Here is a 25,283-nt window from a genome sequence, read left to right as displayed (position 1 = left end):
CTGACCGGCAGACCAAAAACGGAGGTAGATTAAGAAGGCCTTCTAGTGAAAGCCCATGCCTGTGCGGTTCGCACCACGATAAGTGTTGTGATCGAGGACACTCCGCCGGGCCTGGGTGCCACCGCCTCTGAGATGGATTTCATCCACAGAAGCGCGGGGGTCGGGAGTTGCCTCGAGAATACAGCTGAGAGGGCCACTTGCTCCGCCGTGAGTGCTGCTGCGAGGTCGACGAGTGCTTGGGTAGATAATTTCGACGTCATTGCGACGAGGGGCGGGGACCACGCGGCTGGGGTCGAAGACATGCTGGCTTGCCCAACGGGTGGGAATTGGCTGGGGGGGGATAGTATTGCTGGTGATACTGGTTTTGGACGGGGCGGGGTTTGCGTGATTGCTCGAATGAGTAGGAGCTACTCCGGGTGGGAGCGGGTAGCTGGGCAATTTGGGGTTGCATGTTATGTCGTGAGCTGCTTCGTGACGGAGGCATGATGGACACTGGTGACATGTTTGTGTTCTGCCTGTAGGATGCGGAGTATCTGCGAGCGTTGACTGGGCTTGGTGCTGGTGATGGTGTAGATCCGGGAACGAAGTTGGGGTGGTGTGGGTGATGGATAGAACGTCCGGCTATGGCGAGATGTTCCGTTTGAGATCGTCGCACCTTTGCTGGCTCCGGCGGTGAAACGACGACTTCGGGGGCATCGGCGGAGTTCATTGTCATGGTTCTGTTGTGGCCCTCGGGCCTATTGGGGGTTGGGGTGTTGACGGATTTAGTTGGCGTTTGAGTTGTATCAGCGCTGGAAGAATGGGTAGCTGTCGCCTCCGTGGCTGTGATTTCCAATAGTGCAGATTGAGATTGGCCTGGGGAAGTGGAAGGCGTGACAACCTGCTTCTCAACGTCTGATGCTGAGTTTGGATCGGCCAAGGCACGAATCTGAGGGTCCGATGACAAGGGCAATGATAGAGGAAACGTTTTGGGAAAGAAACGCTTCAGCGATGACAGCGATGACTTCCCGCGCTTGTGATAGGCAGTATACTGTTTGGGAATTGGTGGAACCTTGGGCGCAAAGAATTCGGCAAGTAGGCTCTTAGATTCGGAAGTGTTGGTGGTCATGAGGGTAGAGGTTCGCGAGATAGGGTAGAAGTCGCTGGCCACGGTTTGGCCACCTGGTGAGGTTCGAGGGTATGTATCATCAGGAGAAATTGAGGTCCCCGAGGTAATCTCTCCGTACTCAGAGCCCGGGTTGGTGTTGAGGCGAAGTTGTGGACGCAGACGAACTGGAGCAGGGTGTCGGATGCTGGGATGGCAGCTGACTTTGTTGGCAATGGGATCAATATACCACGGTTCCTCCCCTGCCTTGCCATCGTGCTGGCGGCAAAGATTCAGGATTTCATTCTTGAGAGTCTCGTCGCTGTCCCAGCTGTTCCCTGATAGAATACTGCCATCGCGTAATGTTTGCTGACTTTTATAAATACCGATAATCGAAACGTCATAGGGCCGGTCGCATAGTTCTCTTGCGCAGTACATCGTGCAGACAGTAACCCTGGCGAAAAATAGTTAGAAAGAAATTCTGGAGGCTGTGAAGCTTCAAAAATGATGCAATACTCACAATGATACAACTGAAACGATAACGGTGGATCGATGGAATGCACAGCTCGTTCCAACTCGCCAGAAAGAGGCGTCAGTTCCATCTGGCAGACAGTAAACTTGCTGAGCGGCAACCACCAGGCCGGAGACCGACGTCGCTAGCCAGAGCATAAGATCCAATCTGTAGACATAAGAGCAGATATTATGTAGAACCGTTTTCTGCTGGCCAAATCCACCAATTTTGTTGTATTGCCAGGCGACGAGGCTTTGAAGCGAGATAAGGGGAATTGTCATGAATGACTAGATGAGATTAGTCCTGCGATGGGTCATCTAGGAGGACAGAAACGAACCGAAACCATAGCAAGAACTAAGCTCACGGTCATCTTCGAATCCACCTGGTGCTTTCCATAAAGAAACAGCACGAGGACCAGTTGAAGCACCGATTCGAGGATCAGGAGAAAGAGGGCGACGAAAATGACTAGTTTGGTCCAAGTGCCTTCTTTACGAGGCGTCGCAGAGAATCCGGTAGCCATGGTCGTGTTGCGGATGCGATCTGCACTGCAGTGTCGCTTTGATATACTGGCAAACGAGAAGCAGTGGCGGTGGTATAGGATGTCTATCACCAAGAGAAAGAGACCGAGGATAGAGCAAAGATTCACTGAAGAACCGCCAAACCCAAGTTCTGCCCGTTTAGGAAATCACCAATGGTAGAAAAAAAAGACGTGTCGAGGCATGAGGAACAGTCCTTGACTAAAAAAGGGAACCAAATTAGGCACTGCTAGCCTGTGAGCGCGTCGACGCGCCGGAGTGTGGAGGGGTGGAATGTGCCAGCCGAGGGGTCGGGCATGGGAAGAATCCCAGCCGCGACCACAACCGACAAGTTAATCGGTCATTTCCTGTCGATGATCGCATCGGAAGATCTGCTGGAATGTTTCCAGCGTGGGAGATGAAGGCACGGCTAGGGATGTGGCCAACGAGAGTGTTGATGCTCATCCCTGTGGATCGCCTTTGCTCGACGTCAGCTCGTTTCACGCTTTGAGAATGGAAAAGTCGGAGAATTTCAAGAATTCAGTGAATGCAATTACTTAATCAGAGGATTGGACAGGGCGGCCCTTGAGGGGGGGTTCATCCAGGATGGTAGTCGGGGTTGTCGAGGGTTGAAGTCGGAAGTTGGGGTTCTTCCCTCAGGGTGAACAAACATCCCTCTATGACGAACTACTCACCCTTCTTGTAGCACACCCCCCAGTCAAAGTTCAATGAACTAGAACAGTCAGAAATAAAAGACACAATATCTTTCATCAACAGACCAAATCTGATTTGCCCATTCGAATTGCCCAGGCCAAGCTCTCCCATCTAATGCCCACACGTGATGATCCGAGGGGGGTCCCTTTGGCGCAGTCCTTGCTGGTGGAGCATCCAGGAGTTTCAAGACTCATCATACTTGACGTCGGATCGTGCAGAAAGCAAAATAAAAACTATCTTGTCTGTCAAAATCGAGGTGGAATGTGAAGAAGACCTGTCAACACTGCTCTAGGTAGAACCTTGGAAGCTATTGGGTCTTCGTCGCGTCTACTAGAAGTTTATACTTCAACATACCGGACTGACACGAACTAACTAGTACCACGAGGGATCTCATTCCAACCTGAGAGCCACTGGCATTGTTCTCTCGAGAGTCGAGGCTCAGATCAGGCCACTAAATACTACCAACATCAGGCTTCTAGTATCTGATCCTCCCGCGTGATCCATGGATCGAGCTGCGCCACCTACAGTGGAAATTTTCGCCGTCTATTTCCTCCCTTTCCTTGAGAACAGCGGGAATGACTGTTCAAAATTACTTACATGCTCAATTTATGTCAAAGACATTCAGAGTAATGGGAGATCATCCATAATTTCCTGCTGCTACGGGCTAACTAGCCCGCAAACTCATACTTGGCTTGCCCTTGAGTCTGCGATGGTTTGAACATGTAAATGTGTCCACCATCATCGTTGGGATCCGGATTCTCTGTGCGATCCCTCGCGGTTGATAAATACAAAATATCGTGATTTTTGCCACCCCAAGTAGGGCATGTTGGATATTTTGCTGGCAATTCAACCTCTTTCAGCTTTTTGCCTTCGGGGTTGAAAACCATGACTTTCCCGGTGGAGTACACGGCTACCCACAAGTTGCCATCGGTGCTATATTCAATTTTGATCAGCGATCTTGATACAACTATGAGAATGATCTGGGTGATGAAACGACTCACTCTATGACCAATCCATCTGGCTCTGCCTTAGTGGCTCGAAAGTCGACAAGGGTCCGCTGATTCGAAACATTGCCAGTTTGAAGATCGAAGTCGAGAGCAGTGATTTTCATGCCCATGGAATCATTCAAATACACTAGGCATGCTTTTAGCGTTTACTCTAATTGCAATGATACAAGATATGGTCACTCACTCGTCTTGCTATCAGGGCTCCATTTCACTCCATTGCCACACAGCAGTCCACCGGGGAGCATCAGATGCAAGCTGCCGTCGGGATCATACCTCCATAACCTTCCCTTGGGTTCTCCGTAGCTCTCAGGCCAGTTGTCCATGTCGAAAGCTGTAGCTCGAACGTCTATTTCGGCGAGCCAAAAGCGACCGGCAGCATCGACACCGCCATCGTTAAATCGGCGTTGATCTCTCTCATCCGTGGGAATGATCTCACGAACGACTTCAATGGTTCCGCTTGCCTCGTCCAAAAAGCAAACACCCTGGTAATATGCTGCGATGTAGCTACCAGGCTTGTTTCGACGGAATGCTGCAACGCTCACACTGTCGGAAAGAGGCAGGATGCGAGCCTCTTCGTCCGTAGGAGAGCCAGTTTCTGGGTCGGTCGGAAGAATGTAAAGCTCACACGGAGAGGACAGACAGTCAAACCAGTGTAGTGTGGAGTCGCTGGCTCGATAGATAGGTCCCTCGCCGAGCACCATCCGACCCTTGGGAGGTCGGTAGATGGGCGGGCCGGTAGTGAATCGTTCTATCACGCCGTCCATTGAGATATGAAAACAATATTGTTGTGTGATTGACAGGTGAAGATGATTTGGCAGCGCACTGAGAAATTCCTGGGGCAGGCATTGGCTCCACTGTGGCTGTTTGACACGCCGTGGGGTGTCATCTTCGCTCCAAAGTGGGGGTCATCTGCGCGGGGAAGGGAAAAAATTGGTGTTGGGAGATAAACATGCATGTCACTGGAAATAATACAATTGAATCCTTCTTTAAATTGAGTTGGGCACTCTCGTCGCTGAAGCATCACGATAGAGAAACTTACCATCCCAAGTCTGAAGGCTGGAATAGGCCTATCAAAGCAATTCAAACTGAACTTGAATGATGTGCAGCACCCGTCAAGACCTCTATATAGAAATCCATGGATGATGAGGCATAATTGATTGTTTTCCTTCCCAGAAAAACTACATCACAAGTAATGCTCTCCAGTGGAAGTAATTTCGTAAAGTCCTCGGTTTATTGTTGTTCAGGTAATGGCGATTCAATTATTTCCCAAAATTCACAGATAGTACTCATGAACTTTCATTTCAAGTATTTTCATTGCCCCTGAACACAAGCAAAACTATTCTCCGTCGATGATGGATTTTGGGCATTTCTGGATCTAGTTGGCAAGGGGTGAATGATGCAACCGGTTGGATTGATAGTTCTTGAAAGAATCCGAAAAGGTCTTACCTCAAAAAAACCTCAATGAGAAGCTGATACTCTCCTCTGTCACTCCAAGATATCTGGGAACCTTTTTGGAAATCTTTATTCCGATCGAGGAAATCTTCGAGCTTTCAAATGGGACGCTAACTTCCGTACAGGCCCAACCCATTTTATGCTCAGATGCGTTAGCAATAGAATTGCCTGGAACAATTTAATAGTGTAAACGGCAGCCTAGACGACAGTAGACCCTTTCATAATATTGCGGAGCGATAATTATTTTTCATAATTTTCCCAGGTTCAAATTTTCTCATGTGTCATAAAAGCACGGCATAAGAATTTTGTGTATCTATTAGTTACTACTCGAAACTACTGGGTTGAAGTGGGTTTCATGGCCAGACCTTCCCGGCTTCGGATCCGAGGAATAAAATCCGTCCTATGGAATGGATTTCATTATTCTAGAACAAGATGCAATTTTAAAATTGTGCGTGATAATTTTATTTTCAGCCCCATTGACTTGGCAGTTGCAGTGGAAACAATGATGAAAGAGGCTTCTAAAGTGGAACAGGTTTAGTCTATCAAAAAAGACACTATTGACCGGTGCACCGTGGCTAGCGAGGTAGTATCTCGGTGCCGACCTAAGCTACGTTGTCCCACTGCTTGCCTTAGTCGTTATTACTAGTGTCGTTTTCCTAGTCGCTGAAAAGGGCAATGGGTGCGAGAGGCAGCACTAATATGGAGCACGTCTGAAGTCTGTTTTTTGGAGGGGGTACCAAGCCCTACCGGCAGATTGACGTGGGGGCGGAGATCAGAGGAATCTACCTGACTCTCAGCGATACCGATTTCATCGGCTCTTTAGGTTTGAAATGCAGAATTTGAATATCGTAGGAGTCTGTTGAGTGAAATGGTAGGATTGGTAATAATCTCCTGAGATGCGCTAACGCAGTTATATCACAAATCTGACAAAACGCTCTGGTCCAACATGCAGCAATGGTAGCATTCGACCCCTCACTCTGACTTGCCAGCAGGTAAGATGAACACACCTTGTTAGACCCTAACCGAGATGGCGAACGAACGTGTTGATCCGGTTGGCTTCCGACGCTCATGATTGCCCACTTGATTGGGCGCTAACCAGTGACCCATCTCCACCAACCCTCGCTAAAGCATCGCTAGCGCATTTGAGAAGCAGGAACGAAATGAGCACTGCTTAATCCAGTAACCCAAACCGAGCTAATCATGAATCTCAGTATCACCAAATTTACTTCGGTTTTCCTAGCATCTTCGATTTAGTTAATAATCTCATTGATGGGGTGTATTGGGTAATTTGTTTGTTGTTTTCGCGATAATCCGATGCAAACGCAGGCTTGCATTGGCCGAACAACCCAAGGACGGAGTCCACCGGACCTTGGGACCCTTTTTTGACTAGGGGAGCCCATCCGTTCCTGATTTGCTCCATAATGCGCCCGGGCCCTGAGTCTAGCCTGGTTGGTACGGTTTAAGCCTCTTTTATGCGGCTCTTAGCCGGGTGCCAAGCAGGCACTCATGACCCCTCATAACGGACTCCCAGAAGGGCCAGGACTGATTTCTTCGTATTGTGGCATGCGTAAATCATTACCAAAACAGATACAACCGGGACAATTGTTTCTCTATGGGGGTTTACGTCTCTTATATAGCTTATCAAATGTAGACGAGAGTGCTCTCCAAGTTGCACTCGTCTGATGTCTTTTCTCGGACCTTAACCGCCCAGGGCAAATTTGGCTTTTATTTGCTAGAGATGTGGAGTGGTCTTTTCATGGGTCATCGGAGAGGCTAATCTCTAGTTTGTAAAGAAACCGGTATCTTCCAGGACCTAAGATACAGCCTCTCGATCATGATTAGCCGAATTAGACCCCTTATACTAGTGCACCGGTACAGGTACTTTGGTGGGTAACTATTGTACTGCATGAGTTATGTACAATAATCGTTGCCTTTTAATACAAGCCCCCATCTTTCTCTTTCGCATTTTCCCTATATTTCAGTTGGATAGACATTCACTCTTTATTCTGCGGCTCCGAACTGCTCAAGCGAACTCTTGTTCGCGTCCCTTCATTCATCTGACCTTGGGAAAATTTCCCCTACGTTCGTTCTATACAACTCGGACGGGTCGACTCGTTAGACCCTTTTTGCCGTTCGTTATTGCTCTGAGACATGGGTTTCTTGAAGACATTTGCCGCTACTGCGGTGCTGTCCGCCCTTATCCCTAATGCCGTTGCTCTCAATGCGGATTCGAAATCTAATGTAGCTGTCTACTATGTGAGTTCACTGTTTTCAAAATTCAACCCCGTGTCTACTCCAGCTGACAGTGAGTTCTAGGGCCAAGGTGCTTATCAGCCCCGTTTGAGTCACTTCTGCCAGGAGACTTCTCTGGATATCATCAATATTGGGTTCATCAACGTCTTTCCCAAAGCTGTGGGTGATTGGCCAGGCTCCAATTTTGGCAACCAGTGTGATGGAAATGTTTATGAGGACACTGAGCTTCTCAGTGGCTGCCACCAGATAATAGATGATATTCCCATCTGCAAGGAGCTTGGGAAAACGGTGATGTTGTCGCTTGGTGGTGAGACTGCCTATGAAGATATTCCCAATGATGAGGTTGCCGAATGGTTTGCCGATTTTCTGTGGTATTCCTTCGGTCCCCCTGGCCAAAATGATACTTTCCCTCGTCCATTCCTTGACAACCAAGTTGACGGATTTGATTTCGATATTGAACATAATGGTGGAAATGGTAGGAAATTCCCTGGCATATTGGACAAAACGGAACTTCTACTAACAAAGAAATAGGCTATGCCACGATGATCAAACGCCTTCGCAGCCACTACGCCGACTTCCCAGACGAGACCTTCTACATCTCTGGCGCACCACAATGCCAGCTTCCCGATCTCCAGCTTAGTGACGCTATCGCCAACTCCGATTTTGACTTCATCTGGGTTCAGTGGTACAATACAGGCAGTTGTTCGGCGACAAACTTCTTGGAGGGTAATGGTGACTTCAATTTCGTTGAATGGGCCGCGAAAATCCAAGCCAGTGCCAACCCAGACGCGAAACTCTTCATCGGACTGCCAGCCTCTGAGAAGGCTGCCGTCGATGGCTTTTACATGAGCCCGGAGGAGGTCTACCCTCTTGTGGATTTCTACATGAACCTTTACCCCGATACATTTGGCGGTATCATGCTTTGGGAAGCCACGGCATCTGATAACAATACGATCGATGGTCACAACTATGCCCAGCATATGAAACACATCCTTCGTGAATGTGATCCATCCCCACCCCCACTGCCGACTTCCACCATCTTCGTGACGCCGACTCCAAAGCCTACCGTGACTTCTTCAACTCCCTCTAGCCCGGCGGTGCAGACAAGCTCTCAGACACCCTCGTCTGCCCCTGCGTCATCAAGTCAACCAGCCCCCTCGAGCACCTATGTCGCATCTTCCACCGTGTCTCCTTCGTCCTCGCTGGCTAGCTCTGTTACGCCAACGATTAGTTCATCCAGTGCTGCACACCCAAGTACCCCGGCGGCGTCTTCGAGCTCGGTGATTGGGTCTTCGAGCAGCCCGGCCACCTCTCCTTCGTCATCGCTGGCTAGTTCTGTTACCCCAACGATTGGTTCATCTAGCGTTCCACACTCCAGCATCCCAACAGCGTCTTCGAACTCGGTGACCGGCTCTTCCAGCAGCCCGGCCGCCTCTCATTCGGCCTCGCCCAGTCCAACTGGCGAGAGCTCTACTCAGACTCCAGTTTCAAGTCACAGTCATCCGGTTTCTTCCAACACTCCTGGCTCCGAGAAGCCCTCCACCAAGCCAACTGCTAGCGAAACTCCATGCTCAACTGAAACCGTTATTCCCACCCACTCCGGCACATCCTCGGGCCCTGCTAGCCACTCAAGCTCCCCCTCGCCAGGAAAGTCAACTCATACCTCGGGAACAATCAAAACTTCAGTTACGCCATCCGGGGTGTCGCCAATTGAAACATCTACTTCCACTGTGTCAAGTGGACACTCCACTACTTCAGAATCGCTCAGCAGTACTACCACTGGTTCTAGCTCGTCGTCAGCTTCTCGTACTGCGTCACGAACTATTACTCGCACTCCGGTCTCCAGCCCACCAAGCTCCACTGGCACTCATCTGAGCCCTTCGGGTGATTCTTCGCAGTCCGTCTCCCTGTCTACGACACCTGGATCCGCTATTTCTTCTACTGAGGTCACTGGAGTCTCCTCTGACAGTACCCTTACCACCGGTGGCCCAAGTGCTACAGGAGTTGAGTCCTCCACTGGCCCTGAGTCGACTGGAAATAGTGGCGAGTCCTCAAGTGGTGCCTCTTCAACTGGTGCCCAGCCAACTGGAAATGGTGGCGAGTCTACAACTGGTGCCTCTTCAACTGGTGCCCAGCCAACTGGAAATGGTGGTGAGTCTACAACTGGTGCCCAGTCTACTGGGAATGGTAGCCAGTCTCAAACTGGTTCAATTATCACAGCCTCACCATCTGTGACGACTGCTACCTCTGTTACAACACCCCCGACTATCACCACCATCATTGTCACGTCGTACACTGACATTTGCCCCACTGGTTTCACCACCATTACTACAACTATCACCACTACCATTTGTCCGGAAGCCACTGCAGGTGTGACCAATCCTCCTTCTGGATCAGCATCAACTACGCCCTCTATCCCTGAAGGCTGGACTACTACCGTCAAGGTCTGTGGTAACTGCGCGCCGACGCCTACTACCGTCACTTTGACCCTACCAAACCCCGTTCAAACGACCGAGGTGGCCGTGGAGACTTCCCCTGTTCTCGTGACTACTGAAACATGGACCACAACGGTTACTTTCTGCAAACATTGCGGTGTTACCGGATCATCGGTTACATTGACCGTCCCTTACACCACGGTCATCTCCGCCGCGACGACTGTGGTGACTCCAGGTGCTTCACCTGAGCAAGGTGAACTGACCATCTCAGGTGGTTTGCCTCAAACCACTTTGGGCAACTATCAGGCAGCGGTGCCTAGTCACAGACCTTCGTCATCTTGGAGCCGCATTAGTGGAGGGCTGCACTCACCCAGCCAAACACCTACTTTCAAGGTTCATGTCTCAACAACAATGACAGTCCAAAACCCTGCCCCAACCGGCAGTGGCGAAGGTGTGTCAGCGGAATTCAACGCGGCTACGTCTCAGTCTGGCCTCGTGAGCCTTTTCAGCGTTTCGCTCGCCGCTGTGCTTTCCATCTGCCTTCTGATTTGAGATTTTTGATATTCTTACTAGCGCCAGCACCCAAATCAGATTTCCATCCTGACTGATGGGTCGGCTGCTATTTTTGTATGCTTATGACGTTTTATAATTCTCTTCTATATCTCCGATCTCCCCCTTTCCAGCCTTGGAACCATTTCGATGTGGAAGGGTGGGGTGATTTTCATTCTAATTTGCAAGATTAGCAATAACTTTTACGAATTAAGTTTAGATCTTTATGATCTACAAGCGAGCTCATAGCGATAGAATCTTATTGGGGTTCTATTTAGGGAAAGATCGAATATCAATGTGGCAACTTTTCATCCACTGCGCCTAGAGTAGATGAGGTTGTAAAGTAACAAACAACCTTTGACAATGGGGATACATATTACCTGGAGAATCAAGATGAGTCTAGTCATTCCAAAATTTTGCGATTAATGGGCATCGATTTGATGTTCTGAGATTCCCCGATATGATTAGAAAGAGCCTTAATACTTCCTAAACTAAGCTATCAACACTTAGTTTGTGTCATAAAACTCTCTCGTACTATATCTTCAGTCTTTATACTACGTTTTGGTTTTGAATATATCACCGATCTATATCGATGGGTGTCGATCTCGATATTGTGGTACAAACTTCTTTCATAACTAATAATGCACTTCCCCGCACTGGCGCACCCACGGGACTGGGGCCGAGGCCGAGGTCCGCGGAGTCGATCAACCCCATTAAACCCTGGGAATGGACTGTAAATCTCACAAACATCTATCAACCATGTCTGCTCCTCCTCTTGAAGGCATTAAAGTAGTCGAATTAGCCGGTCTGGCTCCAGGTTTGTTCGCAACATTTGGTTTCTTGAATGATCATGTATTGACCTCACCATAGGCCCTTTTGCCGGGCTTCTTTTGGCCGACTATGGCGCATCAGTTCTACGCGTCGACCGTCCTTCCGCTGTCAGCGGTGATCAATTAACTCGTCGCAAGACCTCTATCACCCTAGACCTGCGCGAGGAAAAATCGCGTGATGTTCTTCTTCGTCTTCTTGCTGGGGCCGACGTCCTGATCGACCCTTTCCGTCCGGGTGTCCTGGAACGCCTGGGGCTTTCGCCCACCGATGTCCTTCTCAAGCATAACCCGCGACTTGTCGTGGCACGCATGACTGGATTTCGACGAGATGGCAAATACAAGGACATGGCCGGCCATGACATCAACTACATTGCCGTATCGGGGGTTTTGTCAATGCTGGGGCGCAAGGGCGAGAAACCTTTAGCCCCGGGCAATATTCTGGGTGATTTTGCTGGCGGCGGTGCGATGTGCTTTATGGGAATTCTTCTCGCCTTGATGTCACGCTCACATACCGGTCGTGGACAAGTTGTCGAAGCCAACATGGTTGACGGATCGGCATATCTCGCCACGTTCCCGCGTCTGGCTCGTCAAACGCCTGCATGGGGCGAAGCGCGAGGGGAGAATTTGCTTGACAGTGGATGCCCCTACTATGACACATATGAGACCAAAGATGAAGGGAAATACTTCGCCGTTGGTGCTCTGGAACCTCAATTCTATGCGGCGCTGCTTCGCGGATTGGACTTTGATCCGAAAATTGTTCCCGACCGCACAGATCGTGATAACTGGGACGCACTTCGGGTATTGTTCACACGTCGGTTCAAGGAGAAGACTCGGGCCGAATGGGAAGCCATTTTCGACGGAACTGATGCCTGCGCCACCCCCGTTTTCGAACAAGATGAGTTAGAGGCGTCGGGATACGACCAAAGACCCGCCGTAACGCTTCGCCAAACACCGTCTCACCCTATCAAGTCGGATGAGGGCGGGTGGACTGGAGGCGGTCTCATGCCTGGAGACGGGGGTGTGGAGACCCTGCGAGGGTGGATGGGATGGGAGCCCAACAAGGACTACCTCGTTCGGAAGGACGGCGCACTTCTGTCCGTGGACGGCCGGGCGAAGCTATGAAACCTGTTTGAGAAATACTTGGTCCTTTCATCTTTCTTTCAAATGGACATAGTCCGATCGATGTAAGAGATTTTGAATTGTGGACCTTGAGTTTTGCATTCATACCACATACGATTCCCGCACCTAGGTACGAGGAATATCGGGTGTATCTGTACATACATACATGCATACTACAAACTCGTATTCAATCAAATGAGTTTGAAGTATTCCGTCTCTCGTATTCTTCGAGCAGAGTTGTGTCCTCACTCGGTAATGATCTTCAGGTCTCAGCCTTATTAGGCGAGCCACGGAGTCGAAAGTATATACGGGGTACAAACTTGAAGTATACAGGTACCCGATTCCGATTTTGGCCAGTCAATTCGTCATCAGGCACAATTACTAGCATTGTTAATTTATTGTCCTCCGTAATTGGTAAACTGCTGTCTTGTTCCAGTGCGAAAAGCTGGAAAAGCTGGAACATCAACTACGTCACCACCGTCGGATACTACATCACCACGTGCCGAGTGTGGCGCAGCGTGGCGCAGGCTGAAAATTTACCGATCCACCCGTTTGAACTCATTGTACGGAGTAAATTGTAATCAATTGTAAATTACAGCCCTACAAATGCACCGCCACAAATGCAACCATAACGGTTGATTAAACAGGGGTTCAGATGATCTCTAAATCAATGTCTCAGCCATATTCACCAAGGCGCTAAATCTGTTCCAATCAACTACTTCAACTCTAATGCAATGTTGACGGTAATCCCACGTTTGCAAATTCCAGAGTGGTCCCGTTCTCTAGGGACATGCAGGGTGGGCGCATACGAGGTCATTTCCCCGTTTTTGGTGCCTTGAAACATGTCATCGGGTCAAAAGGATCGAGGAGATATGTACGGTGCAGTTATGGCTTTGCTTTTTTCTGGGTCATCATTTTCCGGTGCGGTTGACAGTCGTAGCTGAGCTTTTGCTTTGAATAGGAGCATAGAAGTGCAGTGCAGGGTTGCTTCAGACTCATGATGTAGCCCTACCATCGCCCCTGTCAGCGCTGAGCAAAGACAGTTGATCGAGTTCCTAAATTACATCTGCCAAGACCGTAGCGCGAATTCCTGCACAATGTTAGGTACGGAGACCCTGAATAGTCATCAAAGCGGACCCACGAATTTGTACAGGGCTTCCAATAGATAAATCCAACCGTTGTCACCGCATGACTCGCGAGTCAAGAGAGTCTTCTACTAGTATAGGTCACAGGTTCACTACACATAGCCATGTAGACTTATGAAAGAAACGTTCTTATTTGGTGGATCTGATCTCGTATCCTCAAGCCAGCAGTGATTTAGACTTCCCAGTTCAGAGGCGTCACCATTGCAGCTGAATAAAGGATGCTACCAGCATGTTTACACCCACCCTTTTTGTAGGAATTAATTATTATCTGAAACACACAGAATTTGTATTCATGGGTTTGCCGATACCCGAAATAACAAGCTTCTCACTGCACAGGGAGAAACAATGCGTTCGGAACGGTTTTCTTCAGATGATGCTCAAAGAATGTGGGGGTGTCATTTTTGCCACGAACCACAATGCACGCGTTCTGTGATGTAAACTATGGAACCCCCCTTCCCACGACATATTTGTAAACAAAAACTTCAGCTATTTCAAGAACAAAGCTTGAGACTGGTCAGGCCTCGTATTATATATGACGATGAGGAGGCTTCCGAAGCTACTACCTAGCACTGTTCAAATTCTTGAGCGCGAACTAGATGGCCAAGAGTACTAGTAGTAGCAGTAGAAAATTGAATGGGCAAAGTACCCCAGGACTATTTCCAAGGTTATCTTTGAGATTTCGCCTAGATACTATACTACTACCCCGCGCCTATAGTAAGTTTGGGCTATACTTCAACTAGTAGTACGTCTATATGTGGCGGTATTGATAGGAGGTTTGTAGCTTTTCATCGAGAGCACCAACGGTACACCGGAAACTAGATCATACGGTCGGGTTTGGGGACTTTCGCACCAGCTTGAGATCGATATTGTAGTTTCGCGTTGGAGAAAGGATGTACGGCAAGATTCCTAAAACGGCAATCCAATATATCAAATTTGAGCTCACCAAGTAGGACTCGGAGCGGCATTCGGAATTCGCATGTTAAGTGTTGAATGGGCTTTAGAAACAGTTTATTGAATCAATTTCCTCCTTTTAATTTTCAGGGATAAAGACCTCACTTCGGTTGCTAGTAGTAGCACCGATTGATCTTCACCTGGGCAGCAACAGAGGCATACCCCGCATTAACTAAACATTACGACGCCTGTCAGGCTGTGTACACCCGCGGCCATCGGTCCTCGGCAAAAGTGACTTAGCATTTGCATGTCTACTGTACTTACCTCGAGTATATAGAGAATCGAGAGAGCGTAGTTTTCTGATTCCTTTCTTTCCAAGTTCAACCAGACGCTGACCGACCCTCGCCTTCCCACATGAGTAAGCACTCGTACTTTTACATACGCTGTGCTCTCTTCGTATCTCGTTCAATATGACCCGCCCAGCAGCCCCCACCCAAATGATCATCCTACCCATTCAGGAGACGATGTTGATCGACCAGCCCTCGACACAGGAAGGCCAGACATGGTCGCAGATATTGGGGATACTGGAAAGGTCTACAGGCTTCCAGCGCCTGGACTGGGGGCGACACGTGGAAGAGCCTGGAAAGGTCCACCTGCATATCGGTGAGAGGCGCCCGAGGGTCTAGAAGGTCCTTGACAGCAGTATTTGGGAAAAGTAAAAGAAGAAAAAGCAATAACCAGTGGCGTCGCTGTAGTTCGTGAAAGTCTGCATCAGCACTACGCCTTCCTCTCGTCTCCGGAGTGGCAGCTGGTCGGTGAGAAGTTACGTGCGTTAGGGGTGGTGGATTTCGCATCGCTTGTTGTGCGCCATGTGATGATGGAGGAGTTTAGTTCGGGTGAGGGTAAACGACCTCCGGTGATGGGCACGGCCATCTATCTGACCCCTGACCAAGCGGGGTGGATGAAGACGTGGGAGCTATGGACGACGATTGTGGCAGTGGTGCCTGGATGTATTGGGGCTAGAGGCGGATGGATGGTGGAGCCCGTGGAGAAGCAGCCAGCTTATGTGGTGTTTGTGGGATGGGCAAGTATCGAGGTACATGACGCGTATCACCACAGCAAGCACTTTCGGCAGCGGGCATCGATCTTACGAGAACATAACCTTGGGTTTCGAGAGTATGGGCATGTTGCATTCAAGGAGACTGTGAATGGGGAGAGTAGGAAGGCCAACTTATGATACTCCAGAGTACTATGTGATAACTAATGGTTGCCGTACTGTCTCATGAGTTAAAATTACCGGATGGCAAATGGATTGTAATTTTCAATACGCAAAACGGAACGGGGGGGGGGCCCAAGTGAACCGGGTTTAGCGCTCGGGTCCGCCGGCTCCGCTGTAAGAAAATCGTAAACTGGGTATCGCCCAATCAAGTTACGCGGCCACCAGGATCCTCCGCGGATGGCCATGTTCATCTCTCCCCTCTTCTTTCTCCTAGCCCTCTCTCTACTTCACTCTCCTGTCCCTCCCACCCTCAACAACACCTTGGCAACCAAATCCTCACCGCAGGAAGACTTGTCTATCAACCTTCAATTGACCCCTTTTCGCTGAATCACCCAGTCCCTGCCTGTCAGCGCCCAAACTCGGCCCTTCCGCCTTGTGTTAGCCACATTGTTCCTGGCCATTGTCTCCCTTCCATTGGTTCATATCCCAGCTTGTTCAGGATCTTGAATCGCCAGCGTTTTCGCTTCTATTGTCCTTATTCGATCCTGGTGGCTGTGCCTTGAGGCGGCCGCTAAAACTGCAGATCTCCTGTGTCAGCCGCGCGCATCGGATTCGCAGACGAAACCCCTCTACTTCCTTTCTGAAAGTGCTCTACGGTTCCTGTCCTATACTACTGTCGGCTATTTCCCTGGTCGACTTGCCCCTGCGTTGGCACAAGTAGATTTGATCTCTGGCTCTCCACGTGCAAGTGAAGAAGTTCATGGCTGGTGTCCAGCCTCCATCTACCATGACCGAATTTCGTATTCCCCATCACGGCCCTCCGCCACGGAAACCACTAGCGAATCTTCAACATGGCTACCAATACCCAGCCTACGATGACCCGAGAAACCTTGCGCCTTACTCGCCTAGCTCCCAAACCACCCACAGCCGAACACGCACTACTTCCTCTCAAGTCCTACCCTACGGAAGCTCCCAATCTCAACATCAGCAGTACCAGAATACCCATCCGCCTCCTAGTGCCCAATCGTCGATGGCACCGCCTCCATCTTTCGCGCAGTCACGTCGCCTATCCACCACTACCACCTCCACCAACTCGACCGGCAACCCGATGGGCCAGGGAGACGTGGATATTCGCCGGAGTGCGTCGAACAGATCGGCCAATTCTCAGCTCGGATATGTAGCCCTCATGCGACGACAGAAGGCGACCGTTTGGTGCGATCGGGCGCAACCCGAGGACGCTCGCATGCGAGAGCAGGCCCGACGTGATAAAAAGAGAGCCTACCTCGAGGTTCATGGCGCAGGCCGTGCCGGCCATTCAGGCAAGATCAGACACGGCGGCAAGGCCGGGCTGGACTTTTCGCCATCTAATCTGGTGGGCGCAAGTGTGCCTCTTCGCTTGAGTGCAAATGAGGTGGGAGACGGCGATGACGACTCCCACAGCGCCGAAGGTGTCATGATGCACCGCCGAACCGGGAGCGGTCGGAGCTCGATCGCAAGCAACCGCTACCCAAGTGGCTACCACAGACAACAGGGAACTATGGGTAGCAACAGTACTCCTCCAAACGAGAAGACTGATCTCCCAGAGGTTTCTGAGAATACGCCTGCCGAAATTCACGAGGAGGAGAAGAGCCGACTATCTTCTTTGGTCAAGGACGATGCCGCTACAACACACACGGTGAACAGCAGCGAGCAAGAAGATGTTGTGGGTGAGATGGCGGCCCCAAGCGCGGCTGTTCACGCCGCCCAGAAAGCCAATAAAGCAGATGAACTGCGACGGCGAGGCAGTGTGGACGAGCGGACCACCTCTATGACCAACGTGCGGTTATTCGTGGCAAATCCCGACGACAGCGACTGAGAATATATCTCGAAACTCGAAGCTACTACACTACCCCTTTTATTCTTCACGCAGCGCCTGTTCTTTTATAGCTTTTTCTTCACCGTCATTTTCTGTGTCATCTTCTGCTCCCTATGATCTCCGAGAGTCTTTGATTACGTTCCTAAACGCTGCACATAATACCTCCGCTGCTTGAAACCTTATTGTTTCATTTTTTTCACACTGCAGACCTTGAAATCTTACCCTCTCCCCCGCCATCGTGTTCATACCCCTGGTTTCTTCTCTTGGTTCTCGGTGGCCCTTATCAATTCTACAACCGGTGGCCTTATAGCCCTGGCACTCATCTTTGATTTCTACATGCGGGTTCATACCGGCTTTTTCAAAACACTTTAGGCACTTTAGGGTGCAGCTTCAGCAAAAACTTTAATCGTAACTCGATACTATCTTACTACTGCAAGTAATTATCCCTTCCTAATATTCTGGTGTACCCGAAGTATACCCCAGGGTAACCATCTCGATTGGGCCAAAAATTGTATTACATAACCTCCCAGGCGCGACTCCGACGCGTTCTCACGCGTTCCCCGCCGTGGCCTGTCATTGTCACTTCACACCATCACCGAAACTCCTGGCAATCCTCTCGGATCGACTCCAGCCGACAACTTGAACCCATTTCAATCAATTTTGTCACTCACTGTCGCGTTTACTTTCACTTTCACCCCTTCACTTCCACTCTCATTCCTTACCGGATATCCATACCTATCCCGATTGCCTGGCCTGTTTGCCTATTTGCGCCAATTCGGAACCGATGATTTGAACGCCGACCGCACCTTCTTCAACACCCACAGAGACCATTATGAGTCTCTCCCCCGCTTCCACCCAATTCCATTCCGCCGTCTCCATCTATCGGCCCTCGAAAGCGTTCAATCCATGAGGTTGAGGATATCGCTGTACCGGAACTTGGCCCAAAGAGGCCCTTGACCAGCAAAGAGAACCAGGAGAACCAGGACCCAGCAACTGCCGAATCTCCCGCCAAGCCATCAAAATCTCCAAAGCATCTCGCGGCTTCAAAGTATCCGACACCTATTGTGGAAATTCCTGCTAGGAGGTCCCCGCCCCAGAGTACGGGCTCTGCAAGTCCCACCCCTTGTTTACCTACTGAATGTACATCTACACAATCGAACTCTACACCATTGTCGACCTCTGCTATGACCATTCCCGCATCCAAGAAGCGGAAGCTTTCGCCCGCCAGTCAGCAAGCCAAACAAGAAGAGAAGGATGCCAAGGAACGCCAGCGCGTGGAGGAGAAACAACGGAAGGAAGAGGAGAAGCTAGCAAAGGCAGAGGATAAAAAGAAGCGCGATGCTGAACGTGAGGAGGAAAAGCGATTGAAGGAGGAAGAAAAGAAGAAGCGCGAGGCCGAACGCGAAGAAGAAAAGAAGAAACGCGAGGCCAAGCACGAAGAGGAGAAGAAGCAGCGCGAAGAGAAGAAAAAGGCGAAGGAGGAGGAAAAGGCTGCCAAGGATGCTGCGAGAGAGGAAGAAAAGCGGAAGAAGGAAGAGGAGAAGTTGAAAAAGGAGAGGGTCAGTACCAGGCACCCTGTCAATCCCCCGCAAATCGGTACATACTAACGCCATCAAGTCCCAAATGAGGTTGAACAACTTCTTTGCAAAGCCCCAGCTGCCCTCCTCGGCATCCTCTACAGTCCCACCATCTCCGAGCAAAAAAGCCCCCAATGGTGATGCCGCCGCCGAGACCCCTCGAACTTCAGAATCCGACTACAAGAAAGCTTTCCCTGAATTCTTTCTCCAATCCCACACGATAGTCGCGCCTCCCCATCGATTTGACCGGGATTCGGACGCTTTGAAACATGTCCGTGAAACCATCGATACCGATTTGAACTCCGCCGATCGCAAGTACCAGCAGTTTCCATTCCTACCATCTGAGATTTTTCACATGATACCATACCGTCGACGTTGTGGGCGCCAGACCAGCTCTGTAAGAGATCTTTTGCAACAGATACAGACTTTAGAAAGCGGTCCTTCGCCGCTTTCTGAGAAACAACAACAGAAACACCGCGCTCAGCTACGCAGGGTCACGATGAAATCTCTCAAATTTGGCGAGGATATCCGACCCCCTTACCAAGGAACCTATACTCGTACTGTGCCGGAAACAACGGCATTGAAATTGTCTCGCAACCCGTACTACCGCGGTCTGCCGGACACTAATTATGACTACGATTCTGAAGCGGAATGGGAAGAACCCGAAGAAGGCGAAGACCTTGATTCTGAAGAAGAAGACGAAGGCAGCGACGAAGGGGAAGATGATATGGATGGCTTTTTGGATGATGAAGATGATGCTCTCGTCGGAGGCAAACGCCGTCTCATTGTTGGCGATTTAGAACCAGTTAACAGCGGCATTCGGTGGGCAACAGGCAGTGTGGACGATGAACTCAAGCAATACCAGATCGAAACGATCTCAGATGCCGTCAAATTTCCAATCGACCCATTCACCACTGTGTATTGGCAGAAGCCCCGTGCTGTCGAGCAGGCCTCGGCAAAAAACAAGACTGCAAATAACCAAGCCAAGGGCGCGAATACGCCATCTATCTTCAAAGTTCCCAACTCGGACAAGGCGTCTGCCGGTAGCGCACTGCCACCGCCGCCAGCAACCAAAGCGAAGCGCCCGTTCCCTCCTGAGCAACTGGAAGAATTCAAGCAGGTCATTGAAGGCAGTGATCTAAGTAAGATCGGTGTGGTCGAGATCCTCAAGAAGCGGTATGTGTTCAAGGATATACAGCATCTCAACCCAATACTGACAGCTTCCTAGATTCCCCAAGGTCTCTAAAGATACATTGAAAGTAACCTTGGACCAGGTTGCGGTCCGCGTTGGCCAGAAGGAGGCTGATAAGAAGTGGGTTTGTCGGTGAATCCTTCAATTTTTTTATGATCATATGATATCTTGGTACAAGTCCAGTCAGTGGGTTTTGTTTGGTTATCAAGATATGGGTTCTTTTGCATATTAACTATTTGGCGGGCGTTATGTGTTATCATCACTTAGCATATATGATGTCCATTATGAATAAAATATTCTGCCGGCCTTGGGTATGAATTTTATCAACTTCCAAATCCTTGCCTTCATTGTCACTCAACTTGAAAGGTTTGGATATACCTTTTCGGGTTCGCCAGACGAGGTAGTAGGTGCCAGTGACTCTGATTCAAGTTGCTCTGCAGTACCAGTTTATAAATTGAGAGGTATATTTAGGCAATACCGAAACCGAATTCCTGAATTGACATATGTACGACTTGGTGGACACGAACGCATTCAACTTGAAGTTATCTTAATACTACCTACACGGCAAGTCTAGTGGGGCTAAAGCTCAACTGGACTTCTCAGGAACCCTGGAGGTACCGCCAAGCTGGCTTATGAGATGATCACCGCGACGAGCAGGACCCCAGCAACCAGCCACACGCTCCGGGGCAATTGTCCGGGGGCGTTATTCTCGTGCTGAACGAATTCGGTACTCGCTGCCGTCGATGCTGTCAATGTAGTCGGGGAACTACCTTCCGAGGCACCAACACCAGTCGAAGAATTGCCAGTTCCCATGTTCAAGCCTGTATGGCCCATATCCGGCAGCACCGTGCTATTATTCGTAACACGCACGGAGCTTTCCAGACCCGTCTTCTCGACATAAGCGTAAGACAGATGCCCATCTCCGGACCCAGCAGGTGGTTCATAGCATTGCATAGTAATATTGGCAAATGTGGCAGAGTAATAGCCCTGGTCTCGAATATCCGCTGCGTTCCAGTCGATCTGCCCGCCGGCCCAGTCGATAGTGCCCTGTGCGTTGCTCGCTCGACCGGCTGGCCAGAGTGATAGTTGCATGCGGGATGGGGTCTGGGGGTACTCGTATCGGTTGGCGGTGCCGTTCCAGGTGGATTTCTTGGTGAGTGTTCGCTTCACGATTCCGTCTACGGACCAATTTATGGCCTCGGGTGTCCAGTCGATTTCGTAGTGATGCCAGCCGATGTAGGTATCCTCTCCAGTGATGGGAAGCTTGGCCCCATTTGTATCTGGCCATTGCACGTATTGTCAGCATCTTATTTACGTGATGAGGTCTTTGCAGCGAAAATCCAGGTACGGGCTTTCAAACTTACAGTTCGTAATTCCCTGGAAGTAAAAGTTGGTTTGCACATTTTCCAGATCAGAGCCTACCCATTCGAAATCGATTTCATCCTTGACGTCAGACATGAGGATAAAACCAGTGACAACGCCCTTCCCACGGCTACTTTTGACATCGGCCGCGATCTTCCCGTACCAGATATAATGCGTGCTAGAAATCAGCGTTCCGACACTATTCTTGGGCATAGTCAAGATGACGTTTCCATCCTTCAGCTTGGGAGATCCGGAATATTCCCAGTCCGAGGCGGACGCATTGCCCAGATACTTGGTATTCAGAGCTGCATTGTCGAGATTTGGCCAGGTGAATGTTCGGTTCTGTCCAGCTGCCTTGGGAGTACAAGCATTCAGGGAATAGGACATTGCTGGATCGCATCCTCCAAGACAGTAGGTGCCAGTACCACACGTTCCCTCCGAGCAGCAGGGGTATTCCTTGGGGCATGATTTTGAAGCGCTGCACGAGGGTGCGGTGGAAGTTGCTATTGCAAACCCGGCCATGAGGCCGAGCAAAATGCATAAAATTACATGCATTGCAGCATGAAAGTCGAAAAATGAGGGTATTCAAGTTATGGGGAAGTAAATGAGTGACAGAAATCAAAGAAAGTGGGACTTGAGTGAAAGTTGAAAGTTGAAGGAATGACGATGAACACTAAGATTCACTCAGAATTGAAAACTTCGAACTATGAGGTAAGTGGATTGGGTGCAAATTAAACGATTCACTTCGGGGTCAACCCGATCTGTTCCCAATTCATCCATACTTGCCCCGGTGGTTGCCTACTGGGACGGTTAGCGCCGACTCGGAGGTTATCAAGAACTATCGAGCATATCCACTAGAACCGACTAAAAATAAGCGGGCAAGCCAGTGCCCAGATACTTGCGTGCGATTTTTAGCTTTTAGCGTCGGCCGTTGCTGATTGAATGCCCCATTGCATCGATAGTTGATTCAGATAGAACTTTTCCTATAAAGAGGAAGGTAGTCGGAGTGTTTTGTTTCAAAAAGGGTTCCGGTCAACTCTGAGTAGTATCCGGGCCTAGAAGATTCATTGTTACTAGTAGGGACTGTGAGGTCGTAGAAGCACGTAGAAGTATAGGGTTCTTACTGGAAACTTGAACATCAACTTTGGGTGGCTACTAGTAGTACTCAAATAGGAATGCCTCAAGTGGAATCTCCGATGTATTTCGATATTATCAGAAAGTCATCCATGTATTTCCAAAAGCGGAATCTATGATTTATTGCTCCCGGGTTATAATCAAACTAATACTTTATTCGGAAAAACGGGTTCAAGTTAAAGTAGAGTTATTGCTTGGAAGAGTAATACAAAATAATCTAAACAGCAGAAATCCAAAAACACCTGATAAGCTCACACCAACAGCTATGCAACATTTTCCTATGATAGTCAAATACAAATTCCCCCATTTTTTTCCAGATTCCCCCTAGTTTGCCGCAATGTTTATCGGAAACTGGACTTCTAATATGCGCGTCTGTGTCTAGATGATGATAAAGTCCGTTAGAATCTCAATTGTTGTGCAAATTCAAGTTGTGTAACACTGGATTTACCTTTTTGGGACCACCCTTGAAGCCTAATCGTACCTCAAGCTTATATGTGCGGTTTATGTTACATGTTTCAAAGGTGGGGGTGATGTCAGTCGGTAGGGATAGTGGCCCCCATGAATCATCTGATAGAGTCATCGCATTGTTGAGGGGCATTTCGGCGAGGCATATTTCCAGATTCAGGTTGCTCACTGTCCGCAAAGTTCGGAATAGATGTTGAACTTGAGACTGAGCTCCGACCCGGATCATTGTCTTTTGAATGAGCATGACTTGGTAGTCATTCAAGATGAGGCCGTCCTGGCTGGTCGGATCAGATTGGGTAACATGCAACTTTATTGGCACGCGTTGGCCTAAGGCGAGATGGCCTCCCATACCAAGCTCTATGGCAGCCCCATAAGTTGGCGTCGACTTGATATCTTTCTCCATGTGGCGGAAAGCAACTTCTCGCTGATGAATGATAGACTGTAGAGCTTGATATGAGCTGGTGGCCGGGTAAAAGAATATTTGACGAGATTTCTTTATGACGTTTTTGAAGATCCCGCCAACTGTAACACTTGCATCTAGCGAGTAGACTATCTCGGCGTTGCTAGTCGAATCACCTGTAGAAGGTGGCAGTTGACCACGTAGTGTCTTCTCATGAGATTCGAAATCAGACCATTCTGTCTGAGATTTCCCCCCCGAAGTCTTCAAAGGGTATCTGGAAAGAACCAGAATCTCGAAAAAGCTGACACCAATTTATTAGCTATCCAGTTCCAAATTTAAGTAGTTAAAGACGGGATTTACCGGCAAAGAAAATGGGAAAGCATACTGCTTCGCCCCCATCGTCCTAGACTTGGAGCCTCGGACATCGAGCTCCGCAGATTGGGGGAAGACTTGGTGTGTTGTTTGGAAGAACTGCGAGGCGATTAGTTTACTTCCTACACTCAAAGAAAAAGAGACTTGCCTGGTGGGATTGACTGTGTCTTGTACCGTCTAACCTGGAGATTGAGCGTCCAGAAAGAGTGACTGATATTTGCGTGATATCCACCGGAGCTTTGAGCTCAAGAATAACGTGCCCGACAAGATGGTCATTGGTCGCAGATTTCGGCTTGTCTTTATTCTGTTGAAGTTCAAGTGATATGGTAGGCACCGAAAAGAAAGGATGCAGTATACAAGACATTGTATGAAAAAAGTAAGTAAGTCCAACGCCTATGGATGATAAGGATGTGCCTTTATCGGGCCCTTGGCTCAACTTTTGTAAGGTGATCGTTCAGCGTCTCGACAAAAGACAAGTTTGGATTGAGTAGAACTGATTTCAAAAGACCAAGGGCTCGATTTGGATTATTGAAGCTAGTATGTCGATCTTGACAGCCACCGTAGATGGATTGTGGGCAATGGCCCCTAAAAGTGAGTAGAAAAGAACCATAATTTTTTGGTTTGCAGACTATTACGCTGAATACTAACTACGACTATTTTTACCCGGCCTCAGTAGGGTGACAATTGAAAGGAAATAGATTCGACTAACTAGGAGTGGGAGTGTTTCAATTGGAAAAAGTTAACATGGAAGCGAGTCGGGAATACTGTATTCGTAGGGTTCAGCAGACCCACAATCGGCATCTCCGGGATCCCCGTACCCGAATTAAAAACCCTTAATCAGAAAATTTACGTGAAATTTCCCAGGCTGGATACACCCTCATATTTCTCAACGTTCAATGAGGCGCTACTTAATTGTGGATCTTGGCTCACTAGTATCTCGTGTTCAGGACTGAACCCACTATGGTTTTTTGCTGTTCGGCATAAAACTGGGGCCGGTGGAAAATGCCGATTGGTTCGGCTTAATAATGGGGCTCCCACTGTCCAATCAAACTTTCCCATAATGGCTGAAGTATAGTTCCAAGTCCGCGAAGTGAATGGCAATAGAGTCACCTTGCAATGTGGTCCGTTTCAGCGCACAGGCTTTGTCTAAGCCTCAAATCGACCATAGACTGGATTTACTCACATCCCATATTATCCTCAAT

The 25,283-nt window shown here is 49.2% G+C and overlaps 9 protein-coding genes across 9 annotated transcripts; 5 read left to right on the top strand and 4 right to left on the bottom strand.

Moving 5' to 3' along the window:
- Positions 1-42: 42 nt before the first annotated feature.
- On the bottom strand, positions 43-2,115 carry N7533_010728 (uncharacterized protein; the record flags this gene model as incomplete). The annotated part of the gene is made up of 4 exons (XM_057107378.1): positions 43-330; positions 371-1,538; positions 1,605-1,882; positions 1,933-2,115. The coding sequence occupies 4 exons, from the start codon at positions 2,113-2,115 to the stop codon at positions 43-45; spliced, it is 1,917 nt and encodes a 638-aa protein (XP_056954756.1).
- Positions 2,116-3,492: 1,377 nt separating this feature from the next.
- Positions 3,493-4,595, bottom strand: N7533_010727 (SMP-30/gluconolactonase/LRE family protein; the record flags this gene model as incomplete). The annotated part of the gene is made up of 3 exons (XM_057107377.1): positions 3,493-3,757; positions 3,826-3,958; positions 4,016-4,595. The coding sequence occupies 3 exons, from the start codon at positions 4,593-4,595 to the stop codon at positions 3,493-3,495; spliced, it is 978 nt and encodes a 325-aa protein (XP_056954755.1).
- A 2,839-nt stretch (positions 4,596-7,434) lies between these two features.
- Positions 7,435-10,523, top strand: chiA1 (class III chitinase ChiA1; the record flags this gene model as incomplete). The annotated part of the gene is made up of 3 exons (XM_057107376.1): positions 7,435-7,539; positions 7,600-8,011; positions 8,068-10,523. 3 exons carry the CDS (start codon positions 7,435-7,437, stop codon positions 10,521-10,523), a joined length of 2,973 nt encoding a protein of 990 aa, XP_056954754.1.
- Positions 10,524-11,279: 756 nt separating this feature from the next.
- Positions 11,280-12,472, top strand: N7533_010725 (CaiB/BaiF CoA transferase family protein; the record flags this gene model as incomplete). Its single annotated transcript, XM_057107375.1, has 2 exons — positions 11,280-11,337; positions 11,391-12,472. The coding sequence occupies 2 exons, from the start codon at positions 11,280-11,282 to the stop codon at positions 12,470-12,472; spliced, it is 1,140 nt and encodes a 379-aa protein (XP_056954753.1).
- Positions 12,473-14,975: 2,503 nt separating this feature from the next.
- N7533_010724 (uncharacterized protein) lies at positions 14,976-15,742 on the top strand (the record flags this gene model as incomplete). Its single annotated transcript, XM_057107374.1, has 2 exons — positions 14,976-15,168; positions 15,261-15,742. The coding sequence occupies 2 exons, from the start codon at positions 14,976-14,978 to the stop codon at positions 15,740-15,742; spliced, it is 675 nt and encodes a 224-aa protein (XP_056954752.1).
- A 769-nt stretch (positions 15,743-16,511) lies between these two features.
- N7533_010723 (uncharacterized protein) lies at positions 16,512-17,579 on the top strand (the record flags this gene model as incomplete). The annotated part of the gene is made up of 1 exon (XM_057107373.1): positions 16,512-17,579. One exon carries the CDS (start codon positions 16,512-16,514, stop codon positions 17,577-17,579), a length of 1,068 nt encoding a protein of 355 aa, XP_056954751.1.
- An 839-nt stretch (positions 17,580-18,418) lies between these two features.
- Positions 18,419-20,484, top strand: N7533_010722 (putative chromatin assembly factor 1 subunit A; the record flags this gene model as incomplete). Its single annotated transcript, XM_057107372.1, has 3 exons — positions 18,419-19,138; positions 19,197-20,332; positions 20,385-20,484. Coding segments are annotated over 3 exons (1,956 nt in total), but the record flags the coding sequence as incomplete, so codon positions are not given.
- A 494-nt stretch (positions 20,485-20,978) lies between these two features.
- Positions 20,979-22,097, bottom strand: N7533_010721 (glycoside hydrolase family 16 protein; the record flags this gene model as incomplete). The annotated part of the gene is made up of 2 exons (XM_057107371.1): positions 20,979-21,628; positions 21,713-22,097. The coding sequence occupies 2 exons, from the start codon at positions 22,095-22,097 to the stop codon at positions 20,979-20,981; spliced, it is 1,035 nt and encodes a 344-aa protein (XP_056954749.1).
- Positions 22,098-23,168: 1,071 nt separating this feature from the next.
- Positions 23,169-24,108, bottom strand: N7533_010720 (uncharacterized protein; the record flags this gene model as incomplete). The annotated part of the gene is made up of 3 exons (XM_057107370.1): positions 23,169-23,222; positions 23,293-23,983; positions 24,095-24,108. 3 exons carry the CDS (start codon positions 24,106-24,108, stop codon positions 23,169-23,171), a joined length of 759 nt encoding a protein of 252 aa, XP_056954748.1.
- Positions 24,109-25,283: the final 1,175 nt, after the last annotated feature.

The sequence above is a fragment of the Penicillium manginii genome (genome assembly GCF_028828005.1).
Source record: "Penicillium manginii strain IBT 31320 chromosome Unknown utg000008l:1.0-3226943.0:1.0-3228205.0, whole genome shotgun sequence".
NCBI lineage: Eukaryota > Fungi > Ascomycota > Eurotiomycetes > Eurotiales > Aspergillaceae > Penicillium > Penicillium manginii.
The sequence above is the reverse complement of the archived record's forward strand: the minus strand, read 5'-3'. Positions and strand labels throughout refer to the sequence as shown.